General features: G+C 45.3%; 1 protein-coding gene and 1 long non-coding RNA gene across 7 annotated transcripts in view; one reads left to right on the top strand and one right to left on the bottom strand.

Moving 5' to 3' along the window:
- ppp1r9a (protein phosphatase 1, regulatory subunit 9A) overlaps positions 1–13,082 on the top strand; it is a 49,633-nt gene that overhangs the window by 18,597 nt on the left and 17,954 nt on the right. For all 6 annotated transcript variants that reach the window (XM_028963191.1, XM_028963190.1, XM_028963192.1 and 3 more), the window contains 6 exons: positions 2,268–2,400; positions 2,655–2,775; positions 3,704–3,808; positions 8,645–8,780; positions 12,459–12,611; positions 12,997–13,050. In XM_028963191.1, coding sequence (XP_028819024.1) covers positions 2,268–2,400; positions 2,655–2,775; positions 3,704–3,808; positions 8,645–8,780; positions 12,459–12,611; positions 12,997–13,050 — 702 coding nt within the window. The remainder of the gene's footprint in view (positions 1–2,267; positions 2,401–2,654; positions 2,776–3,703; positions 3,809–8,644; positions 8,781–12,458; positions 12,612–12,996; positions 13,051–13,082) is intronic.
- LOC114769880 (uncharacterized) lies at positions 2,391–4,394 on the bottom strand. The gene is made up of 3 exons (XR_003743282.1): positions 4,188–4,394; positions 3,693–3,782; positions 2,391–2,835 (listed from the first exon to the last, which is right to left on the bottom strand). It is a non-coding gene; the product is annotated as an uncharacterized LOC114769880 (long non-coding RNA).

Here is a 13,082-nt window from a genome sequence, read left to right as displayed (position 1 = left end):
ACTAAGTGGCATCGCTTGCCGTTCATAACATACTGAATATCATGTCTGTATAAAGATGAGGTCACATGGACCTTCGACTTGGACGTTTGACAACCAGCGGTTTTGCCATGTTGATTTCGCAACAACGGGACATGGATATGGACCCTTGGATGAACACTATGCTGCTTCATAAGAAAACTTTATTTATAATCTGCTGTAACACATTCTGTAGCCCACAAAAGGCTCAAATTATTGGTTGTTGAACAAGACATGCCCATCAGTCACTTTTTTCAGTTTTTTTTCGTAATGAAATATAAAAAGATGGGCGTGTGGTTTGTGACGGATGCGATGGCTGTTCGTATGGTTGAGGTGGCATTACAAGGATGTTGTCGCCGGTGAGGGGGATTAGGTCCGGTCACCCTCAGCATCAGTCCAGGAAGCGCTTGTCCGGACGTTCGTCACGACTTCAGCAGAATCCCTGCCGCTGATGTGATGGGAGGGGACTGTTGCGTGACGGCAAGGGACAATGGGCCATCGCCGCGCAGCTCAGAATGAGCGCCTCTGCTAAACGGCTGAATGCATTGATCGGCAGGCTTCCTGACTCACATTGTGCTGTCGACTGCCATATGCAGCTAACTCACTCAGCTGGAGGGTTTTCAGACATTGTTACGTAACACGTTCTTTTTCCCTTTGTATTTTGGATGTTATCCATTGTTTAATTATGTAAGTACCGATGGCTGGCAAGTAATCCCGTTAAATTCATAGGACCCGTGTCATGTTTACATTTACATTTACAGCATTTATCATTTGCGATCAGTAGTTACAGGGACACTCAGGGTTAAGTGTCATGATCAGGGTCACGATGGTAGTAAGTGGAATTTGAACCTGTGGGTAGTGGGTAGTAGCCTAGTGGGTAACACACTCGCCTATGAACCAGAAGACCCAGGTTCAAATCCCACTTACTACCATTGTGTCCCTGAGCAAGACACTTAACCCTAAGTTGCTCCAGGGAGACTGTCCCTGTAACTACTGATTGTAAGTCGCTCTGGATAAGGGCGTCTGATAAATGCTGTAAATGTAAATGTAAATGAACCTGGGTCTTCTGGTTCATAGGCGAGTGTGAGCATACCACCCTCATGTGATCATAATTGTAATAAAATGAAGTTGCTGAAATATAGAGGAGCTGTCTTTGGTGCTGATTGTCAAGGCTTCTGGAAACATCTTCGCAAATAGGTCTTGGATATAATAATCCTCAGTAATACATTGGCCATCACAATCCTCCCCAGTGTCTCTGTCACACTGTAACAGGGGCGATGGACACCAGAACTCCAACACATATTCCCTAGTGTGGGATTTGATGACAGTGATGGAGACTGTGTATAACGTTGCATTCCAAAATCCGTAATGGGTGTTTAGCTGGAGACTGAAGGTTGCATAAGATTTACATCATGCTTATACTCTTATCATCCTGCATGTAAATTGGAATTTGGGTTCTGATTTAGTATATTTGGCATTGCATCCAGAACGGGTCACTTGTTTGATTTAAGGAATAATGCAGAAGAGGAGTCACATTCAAGTAACAGCAATACAAATACATGCAGCATTCAGTCCATATTATATTGTAAATGGCAGTGTTTACAATACAGAATTCATTTGCTGCAGTATAAAATGCTCAAATGTGGATGACAGCCAGTAAAAAAAAATCATATTCATGTTGATGGTGAAATGCCAGTTGCCAGCCGTTTTGGGCTAAATTGGCCTGCGCTTGTTTGAACTAATTAAAACCAACATGCATGAAGGTGTTGTGAGAGCTTAAAAAAGTTCGAATGAAATTAATATATTATAGCTATTCTAGGTTAAAAATAATACATTTCTAAGAAAGTTTTTTTTTTTTTTTTTTTTTTTAGTTTTTTTCACACAATCGTATGATATCAAGCGTGGCATTTCTGACATTTCTGACGTGTTTTGCCGAACCCTTTTCATATTTGTGATATTATGATATTATATTTTTGGGAATAAAAAGCTTCTCAGCAGTAGCCGATGTTGTGGCGACGTGACCAAAGTCAATGCAGAAAAAGCCACGCGTCGACGTGACATCATTGTGACACCGTTTTCACTACAAGGCTTCCTCTCAGCCAATGACTTAACTGTGGTGTAATGAATCACAATACTAAATTTTGTATTGATTCACAAGTAAGAGAGAGAGAAAAAACAGCTGTGTATGTTTGTGTGTGTGTGTAACACAACCTCGGGTGGTGGAACTAAGCCACGTTTGTTTCCATGCGCAGGTTTTTAATACCTATTCGAACGAGGATTACGACCGTAGGAACGAGGAGGTGGATCCAGTTGCCTCCTCGGCCGAATATGAGCTAGAGAAGAGGGTGGAAAAGCTGGAACTTTTCCCTGTGGAGCTTGAGAAGGGTGAGCTGCTCGCAATCTTTTGAAGGTTCGGTATAATAAGAGCCTTGTTAAACGTGAGGTTTCTGGAACCCATGGTATTCGGTTGGGACAATAACAGAATTGTCATTAATCTAATAAAATATTGCACTGTAATATGGAAATTCTGTGAGTGCCACTAAACGCACATTTTTGTAAATGAACGATTGCTTGATAAAATATTTTGTGCTTTTCATCTTTTTGTCATTAAAGTGCCAGCTTTCCTTCTTTCTGTGCAGATGACGATGGCCTGGGCATCAGCATCATAGGCATGGGTGTGGGCGCCGATGCAGGCCTCGAGAAGCTTGGCATCTTCGTTAAAACCGTCATCGAGGGCGGAGCTGCCGAGAGGGATGGCAGGTGAGGGTGCCGACCTCCAAATCCCCTGGCAGCCGTTCGGGAAACAGAGTGGCGTCTGTACTTGAAGAAATAGAAAGTTGAAATGTCAGCTAAAACTGAGCTAGTCCTAACGTGGGCAGGCAGATATCACATGTGGGAGAGATTACCGTATGTCACGTCTCATGTCTAAGGGGGAAAAGTGCAGGATTGCATGGGTTAAAAGGGTGGCTCTTTCCATGGATAGATTTAGATAAATTGCGGTCAATTCACGCATGTACATTTCGATTAGCGTAACTCGAGCACAATAATAAAGAATCCCCAGCGTTAAGTGTCTTGCTCAGGGACACTTAACGCTGGTAGTAGACTACCTATCTATTTTTTGCTGCTCTTACCTTTGTTCTATCCACTTTCTGCCGTAACAATGCAATTTCCCACTTGTGGGACTAGTAAAGGTTTATCTTATCTTATCTTAGTCTAGTGGGTAAGACACTGGCATATGAACCAGAAGACCCCTAGTTCAAATCCCACTTATTACCATTGTGTCTTTTCTATGTGATTCGTTGTCACATGTGACACACCACTGCACAGCACACAGTGCACACAGTGGTCTCTGCATTCAAGCCATCACCTGAGCATGGTGTTGGGACGGTGCTTTGCTCAGTGGCACCTCAGTGGCACCTTGGCGGTTCGGAATTCGAACCAGCAACCTTCTGGTTACGGGTCCGCTTCCTTACCCGCTAGGCCACCTGTCGTAAAATGTAATTTGGTGCTAAGAATACAATACAGTGTCTAACCCTACCAACCATGCAGACAAATATTTAAAATAATGACTTCGCTACACTGATATAAACCTTTTTTTTTTTTTTCTTGTAATGATTTTTATTTCCAGAATGTTTTTCAGTTTTGGGGTGAATTTATTTTTCAAAGTCAAAAAACACCTCTGTCGTAGGATCAAGGTGAATGACCAGATAGTGGAGGTGGACGGCACCAGTCTGGTCGGTGTCACACAGAGCTTTGCTGCTTCCGTCCTGAGGAACACACAGGGTGTGGTGAGGTGGGTCGGACCTTTTTTGCGTTTTTTTATACATGCATTGCCTGACTGGTTTATATATGTGTACATTTCCTAATTTACATGAATTACTTACATGCTCCACAGCGTTTACTGGTTTAAAAAAGCGTTACATTGGTCCTCCTGCGCACAAGTATGTGAAGTAACAGCAATCCACATAGATCTTGTGCACCTTGCTTTTAAAGGTGAGGTGACAATACAATTCTGATTGGCTTAAAATGTATATCACACATCTTTTACTAACCAGTTATATTCAGCCTTGGCATGAGGTCTGTTCCCCAAAACAGGGTCTTTACACTCTAAAAAACATAAAGCAGAAAGAGCTGGCTTGCTGTAGTGGGATGAGGAGGAAGGGAGTATTTACCTGTCGCCTGCTCCTGGTGATATTATCTCGTCTGTCTCCCTGGCTGGGGAAAATGACCGCCCTGCTCCCGTTACTGTAGTAAAAGAAAAAAAAGCTGCCAAGTGTGTCTTTGTCATGTAGTAGCGGCCCGCGGCGCGGCTTCACGCTGAGCAAAAACAGCCTATTCTGGAAACAATGGAAACAACTGCATGGAGGAAGCCTTTATTATATATAGGGTGGTTGTAGCCTAGCTGGTAACACACTCGCCTATGAACCAGAAGACCCAGGTTCAAATCCCACTTACTACCATTGTGTCCCTGAGCAAGACACTTAACCCTGAGTGTCTCCAGGGGGGGGACTGTCCCTGTAACTACTGATTGTAAGTCGCTCCGGATAAGGGCGTCTGGTAAATGCTGTAAATGTAATACCATCTCAACCCCCTCTTCCTGCTCCATTACCTTATATTTATGACAGGCTGGATCAATGTCCTTAAAGACCCGTAAATTCTAGAATTGGAATTAATCCAAGTGATTAAACCTACTTTATTTTTTTAGGAAGGAATTTCAATACTATAAAGAAAGGGTTTGTGTTGCAGTCATCTGGGAAAGTAAAACCGTTTGTTCAGCAAATTTTGGCCTAGTAATGAGAGCCTGACAGCGACCCTCATTAAACGCGCTTCGGATTCTGTCCCTCTCTGCCTGTCGCTCAACATGCTGTTCAGGCTAAAAGTGTGCATGAAAAAGATAAAATTCGGATTTGAAGCTTGTGTGGGCTTGGAGTGGGTTGGAGAAGTTGGCCGCAGCTCACCAGATCCAGAACATCTAGTCAGGTGCCCGTCCCTGTGAGGTATCTTAGCCCATCTAAAGATTTGAAATAAATAATTTGGTAACAACTCCATGACTGGCTGGACCTCGGTGCGTTGCGCTGGACATGGAAGCATCACTGCATCTTCAAAGTGTCCCAGATTTAGATAAATTGCGGTCAATTCGTGCACGTCCATCTCGATTAGCGCGCACCATTATTCGCACGCTCGGGCACAATAATACAGAAAACGCCGGCGTGAATGAAACCGCCTCGCGCTGTTTACCAAGCAACTCGACCTCATTCCGAGCCGGCTGATGGGACGCCCTCCCAGCCGTGGGAAACGGTGCGGACGTCCCAAACTGTGCCACCGCCAGCGTGCCGTGTCTAAGCGGTGACGACGCTGCTCGCTGTTTCCAGGTCAGCTGCTCCGCCGCTGCCGCGCCAGCGTACAGTGATCCGCCCATCTCGTACGCCTCTTTTTTTTCTCAGTCACAAGGCCTCTCCACAAACGGTCGTGTTGCCGTCTGGATAGGAAAAGAGACTTGTTTCTCATAAGCAGGCTCTTACAGGGAGTGCAGAATTATTAGGCAAGTTGTATTTTTGAGGAATAATTTTATTATTGAACAACAACCATGTTCTCAATGAACCCCAAAAACTCCTTAATATCAAAGCTGAATGTTTTTGGAAGTAGTTTTTAGTTTGTTTTTATTTTTAGCTATTTTAGGGGGATATCTGTGTGTGCAGGTGACTATTACTGTGCATAATTATTAGGCAACTTAACAAAAAACAAATATATACCCATTTCAATTATTTATTTTTACCAGTGAAACCAATATAACATCTCCACATTCACAAATATACATTTCTGACATTCAAAAACAAAACAAAAACAAATCAGCGACCAATATAGACACCTTTCTTTGCAAGGACACTCAAAAGCCTGCCATCCATGGATTCTGTCAGTGTTTTGATCTGTTCACCATCAACATTGCGTGCAGCAGCAACCACAGCCTCCCAGACACTGTTCAGAGAGGTGTACTGTTTTCCCTCCTTGTAAATCTCACATTTGATGATGGACCACAGGTTCTCAATGGGGTTCAGATCAGGTGAACAAGGAGGCCATGTCATTAGTTTTTCTTCTTTTATACCCTTTCTTGCCAGCCACGCTGTGGAGTACTTGGACGCGTGTGATGGAGCATTGTCCTGCATGAAAATCATGTTTTTCTTGAAGGATGCAGACTTCTTCCTGTACCACTGTCTTCCAGAAACTGGCAGTAGTTGAGTTGAGCTGGGAGTTGAGCTTGACTCCATCCTCAACCCGAAAAGGCCCCACAAGCTCATCTTTGATGATACCAGCCCAAACCAGTACTCCACCTCCACCTTGCTGGCGTCTGAGTTGGACTGGAGCTCTCTGCCCTTTACCAATCCAGCCACGGGCCCATCAAGACTCACTCTCATTTCATCAGTCCATAAAACCTTAGAAAAATCAGTCTTGAGATATTTCTTGGCCCAGTCTTGACGTTTCAGCTTGTGTGTCTTGTTCAGTGGTGGTCGTCTTTCAGCCTTTCTTACCTTGGCCATGTCTCAGAGTATTGCACACCTTGTGCTTTTGGGCACTCCAGTGATGTTGCAGCTCTGAAATATGGCCAAACTGGTGGCAAGTGGCATCTTGGCAGCTGCACGCTTGACTTTTCTCAGTTCATGGGCAGTTATTTTGCGCCTTGGTTTTTCCACACGCTTCTTGCGACCCTGTTGACTATTTTGAATGAAACGCTTGATTGTTCGATGATCACGCTTCAGAAGCTTTGCAATTTTAAGAGTGCTGCATCCCTCTGCAAGATATCTCACTATTTTTTACATTTCTGAGTCCTTCTTTTGACCCATTTTGCCAAAGGAAAGGAAGTTGCCTAATAATTATGCACACCTGATATAGGGTGTTGATGTCATTAGACCACACCCCTTCTCATTACAGAGATGCACATCACCTAATATGCTTAATTGGTAGTGGGCTTTCGAGCCTATACAGCTTGGAATAAGACAACATGCATGAAGAGGATGATGTGGACAAATTACTCATTTGCCTAATAATTCTGCACTCCCTGTATAAGTGCTCGATTAATTCAACTCATGCATGAATACCAACTGGTCACGTGTCTTCTCTTATTGTCTGAGGAGGCTGCGAGGCAGGGAAAGAAATGGTAGCTGAATGGATAAGGGTGTCCTCATCCAGGCTTCAGAGCCAGAGCCTGTCGCTTCCCATCTTTGGCTATTAATGCTGACAGCGGCCGATAAATTCTAACACTACAGTCTGCCTTCATAGCAAAAGCATGAGTTAATACACTTAGGTGCTGAAATACAGAGCCTTGGGGAGGAGATGGGCAGACACACTACTTTACGTGTGTAAATGGGAAATCGAAATTGTCCTTTGGAAAATTAAATATATTGTAATATATTTTCGTAATGAGATCTGTTAACACAGATTTTATATTATGCTCGCCCACTGGCATCCAAGAAAGAATAAAGTCCTGACCGAAACAAGCGAAATGTGGTGGTCCTTGTTCTTCCCGTCTATTTTCCATGCGCCCACTTATTGCCAAATATTCCAAAAACGCGCATGTTAATGCAGTGTGTAACTGAGGACTAAACAGGGATGATAGTCTAGTGGGCAACACACTTGTTTATGAACCATAAGACCACAAAGTCACATTTACTGCAAGACACTTAACCCTGAGTGTCTCCAGGGGGACTAGGGGGAATGTGTTTTACTTAACAAAAAAAGTTGAAATAAGTGAAAACATGTTTTATATTCTAGTTTCTTTACTCTGATTACTGCTTTGCACACTCTTGGCATTCTCTCGATGAGCTTCAAGAGGTCGTCACCTGAAATGCTTCTCCAACAGTCTTGAAGGAGTTCCCAGAGGTGTTTAGCACTTGTTGGGGTCCAGGTCACCCCAAACCATCTGTACTGGGTTCAGGTCCGGTGACTGTGGAGGTCAGGTCTCCACTTTTTGTTAAGTACATAACTCCACATGTGTTCATTCATAGTTTTGATGCCTTCAGTGAGAATCTACCAACGTAAATGGTCATGAAAATAAAGAAAACACATTGAATGAGAATGTGTCCAAACTTTTGGCCTGTACTGTAGGTAGCAACTACTAATTTAATGTAATAATGTACACTGCTGTACATTCACTACGAATTTTACAGCTTTATGCTTGGGGCGTGATTGCTAATGTAACATTATGGACGTCTTCAGGATCTACAGGACTGCTTGCTACCTATTGGTATCGGTCGAAGAGGAACTAGCTACCCGTCCAGCCCTTTTTGTTAGCATGTAATTTATTATCCGGAAGACAGAGATATGTATATATATATATTTTAAGTTTGATGGATGGGGATGATTGACAGCTCTCATGCGTCCTATTTAACCCTCCTCATGTTCCAACGTCACACATGCAACCAGTGGCTCCCTTCCTCCTCGGTTTACCTCAGTTGTATTGGCTTGTAATACCCGCGGGCTTTGTGGACCATACGTGGCTATCTCAGACTTATATGCTCATCTCAGGACCACACCCAGTACCAAACCAAAAGCAGATTATCAGAAGTTTAATTCATTCAAAAAATTGATTCCAACATTGCTGACACTTTTCTTCCAATCCTCTGTGGTCGAGCAGGTTTGTGATTGGCCGGGAGCGTCCGGGACAGCAGAGCGAAGTCGCCCAGCTGATCAGCCAGACCTTGGAGCAGGAGAGGAAGCAGAGGGAGATGATGGAGCAGCAGTACGCCCAGTACGATGCCGACGACGACGAAGTGAGTGCCGCCAATCCCCCAAACCCCCGCTCAGGACATTTCACACTCTCACTCGGGGGAACTACGACTCCGACGCCACTCTGGTTCCGAGCCACGTCGGGCCTCCTTCAGGCCGCAGGGATCTGTTTTCATACGTTGGCACGTGAGCTGCTTTCCCACTGAAAGCATTGCGGTCGCCATGGTGCCGTGATTCCATACCAAACCTTGGGGGAAGCAGAGAAATGAATCAGGGGTGGTTCCGCCGTGGCCGTTCTTTCAATATGTTAATAGAGAAACGTCCTTCATACAGCGTGAGTGTAATGTGCAAATTGGGCCCACGCTTTCACCTCGCGGGTCAGTAATGGCAGGCTGACCGTTTCCGCTTTAAAATGTGCCGGGCGAGGGGGGGGGTGTAGCCGTCAGCGGAGTAAGGGGACAGGACGCTAATGAAGGCAGCGGGCCAGACCTTCGCTTCACCTCAGTGGCCTGGAGTGCAGAAGGCTCTGCTGCCTGCAAAGAGGGGGCCAGGGAGTCATGGAAGAAATCTGCGTCGGGCAGATTTAGGGGGGAGTTGCTCGTGTTAAAAAGCTGGTGATCCGCTTGAGATGTTCACAGACGTCCCTACGAACAAAGAATATTAGAGGAATATTAGTGCAGGGAACAGAAGAACGCTTCCAGAATGAGGGAATATGGGTCAGTCATTGCTTTGGGATCCTTCTGACTTCATATCCTGGACTTTTATAAATGATTACACGCCAGCAAAAATGGCTGGGTGGCTTGCTTAATAGGAGTGTGCATCTCATAAAGATGATCCATTTCATATCAGGGTAGATGGGTACATTTACATTTACATTTACAGCATTTACCAGACGCCCTTATCCACAGCGACTTACAATCAGTAGTTACAGGGACAGTCCCCCCCTGGAGACGCTCAGGGTTAAGTGCCTTGCTCAGGGACACAATGGTAGTAAGTGGGGTTTGAACCTGGGTCTTCTGGCTCATAGGCGAGTGTGTTGCCCACTAGGTTATTACCACCCTCCACGGTATATGCTACCATTCAGCGAAGATAAAAATTGATATGGAGCCATTCATCGATCTTTATTTGAAACAGTTGGATTCAACATGTTTTATACTCCACGGAAGAGCATTTCTCCTTGGCTGCGGTTGTGGAACAGCTTCAGTCGAAGGACGTCCTGAATATACTTGTTTTTGTGCTTGTGGTGCTCCTCACTCTGAAATAGCTAGCTCGTAGTTTTTTAAATCTGCCTATTTCAGTAAATCCAGCAGGCATTAGCGAACACTCCCCGCAAGCTGTGTCTGTTCTAGCGTCACAAAAAATAGGGCCCAAAACGGGCGCTTGACGCTTTCCTGAACCGGCGGCAGGAGCCTTTTCCGTCATTATCCATTCTTTAAGCTGGGTGTTGGTTAGAATTGGCATTCATCAGTATTTCCCAGATATTGTGCCCGGCCACCACAGAGAAAAGTGACTGGTCTGCGCGGCCCTCCTGCCAGGCCGCGTCACCCGATACGGAGACGATGCCTCCCGGGGAGGCGCGCCTCACCCTGCAACCGGACCTGCGTCGCCAGTCAAGCGAAACCACCACCACCGCTCAGCGTGAGACGTCAGCCTTTGCTTTTGTGAGGAGGAGACAGGAGGACGCACGGCAGGAAGGCCCACCGAGCCCGTCAGCTCTCACCTCTCCCAGGTCACCTGGATCAAAGATTTCCCCTCAGACCACTGGCAGCAGTGAAGATCGATCTGAAGATCTGAATGCTGCTTACGATGCTGCGCTCAGTATATCCTTTATATTGTGGACATATAGAGACAGCAAAGTGTGAACGCACGACACAGAGACGTTTAATAAAAAATGAAAGACAAGGGAGATGAAGACATCGGTGGTAGTAGAACCAGAAGACCCAGGTTCAAACCCCACTTTCTACCATCGTGTCCCTGAGCAAGATACTTAACCCTGAGTGTCTCCAGGGGGGGGACTGTCCCTGTAACTACTGATTGTAAGTCGCTCTGGATAAGGGCGTCTGGTAAATGCTCTAAATGTAAATGTAAGACAGCCTGAGGATCATGACGGTATGGGAGGCCCAGCTCAGAACTTCACCTGGGAACTGAGGTGCATTTTATTTTTCACGCTCTATGTTTAATACTTGGGCGTCTATTCTACACCGCATCTACTCTGCGGTGGCATCGTGGTGCTGGCACTTTCTCGCCCTCTGGTTACTCTAATGAGGTTAAGAAGAGGTAGAAACATGCCCCACAGGGAGGCGTGATTTATCGAGCGTGGTTTGGATGTTGGTTGGGGTCACTTTAGGTGGCGGTTTTGTCCGATTAATCTTCATCTGGGCCACTAACCTTTTCTTCTCTTTTTTGGTTTTGTGCCGCGGCTAAGATGTGATGCTGAGGCCGATAGAATTTAATTTTTTGCCCATGCGGCAGAACTGGTTTTACGGCTCTGTCAGAAACACAGATCGTCCCGGTGTACGGTTTATCCCACTGTAAAAATGATTAATAGCATTGATTACCAAATGCGAGATCTGTGTAGCAGCCATTTGGAATTAGCTGCGCGTGAAGGCAGGGAGAGTCAACCAGAGTCTGCCTGTTAAATGAAAACGTCCTCCTTGGTCTTTTAGAAACAATTTCCATTCAATATGTTGTGTTATTCTATGACAATCCAGTTCCTCGGCATATAGATGATAAGTTAGGGTAATTGGTATATATATCCACTGTATACATACACACACACACACAAACACAGCGAGTTTCTTTGGGTTATTTGAAACCATAGACATTGTGTATTAAAAGTGAAGCGATTGTCATTGTAATACACTGCAGCACAGCACACGGTGCACACAGTGAAATGTGTCCTCTGCATTTAACCCATCACCCTTGGTGAGCAGTGGGCAGCCATGACAGGCGCCCGGGGAGCAGTGTGTGGGGACGGTGCTTTGCTCAGTGGCACCTCAGTGGCACCTTGGTGGATCGGGATTCGAACCGGCAACCTTCTGATTACAGGGCCGCTTCCTTAACCGCTAGGCCACCACTGCCCCATTATTATATATAATACTATTTATATCACCCACAAGATTCATTAATAAACTGTTCTTATCAATATGTAACACTCCTCTAATTGATTCAAACCCATAATCATCCAAAAAAGAAAACTGCCTAATAAGCAATCGACTGCTGCAATTATTAATGTTCATAAACGAGAATTGGGTTCATCTGTTCTAAACAAACGCTGTGGCAATATCACATTTAAAACCACACAATCTGGCAACACTGAGCTCAAGGTTCTGTCTCTTCCCTGCTTCATTTCACTTTGTTACCAAACACGGAAGTAGATTATTAGAGCTTTTATTGAAAAAGTCTGATCGGCAAACTACCGAATACACCCCCCAACACCCTGTGTCCTATGAAGCACAAGATATCTTTACATTTACAGCATTTACCAGACGCCCTTATCCAGAGCAACTTTCAATCAGTAGTCACAGGGACAGTCCCACACTGGAGACACTCAGGGTTAAGTATCTTGCTCAGGGACACAATGGTAGTAAGTGGGGTTTGAACCCGGGTCTTCTGGTTCATAGGCGAGTGTGTTACCCACTTCATAACGTCTACAGTTCCAGACCACGATTCTTTGCCTCCAGTTAAACAATAGCCAGGAATCAATTTTCTCTTGCCTTCAGACAGGAGAATACGCTACAGATGAAGAGGACGAGGTTGGGCCGGCTGTCACCGGTGGAGAAATGACAATCGAGGTGTTCGACCTGCCCGAGAACGAAGAGATCATCTCCCCCTCCGAGCTGGACGCCACCAAACTTTACCAGAAGTTCCGAGAGGTACCCTCAAAATTTATGAACCCGCCAGCCTAAAAACTCTTCTCACTGCAACCTGATTACATTAAACCCACCAGAGAGTAAGTTGTGTGTGTGATGAACTGAGTGGGAGTAAAATTCAGTTATCTGCTCTTGTGAGATGTCCTCCAGAATAATCTCCTTCCCAGCGCCATCCGTCTTAGTCCGAGTTGTACGATGTAGTGTCTCCATCTCATACTGAAGAAATGATAAATTCCCAGTCCCACATAGTCCTGCCCCACCCCCAGTTTCAATCCCTGCCGTGCTGCCGAGTTCCTGCCGGACGGGGCTGCCCTGTCACGCGGGACCGGCGAGGCTGTCCTCCACAGATCCGATCACCCCTTCCTCTTCCCTCTCCGTGCGTCTACAGCTGCAGATAAAGCACGCCGTCACCGAGGCTGAGATCCAGAAGCTCAAAAGCAAGGTAAGAATCACATTTCATTTCGTCCCAAATGC

This window comes from Denticeps clupeoides, chromosome 20 (genome assembly GCF_900700375.1).
Source record: "Denticeps clupeoides chromosome 20, fDenClu1.1, whole genome shotgun sequence".
Classification (NCBI taxonomy): Eukaryota; Metazoa; Chordata; class Actinopteri; order Clupeiformes; family Denticipitidae; genus Denticeps; species Denticeps clupeoides.
The sequence above is the reverse complement of the archived record's forward strand: the minus strand, read 5'-3'. Positions and strand labels throughout refer to the sequence as shown.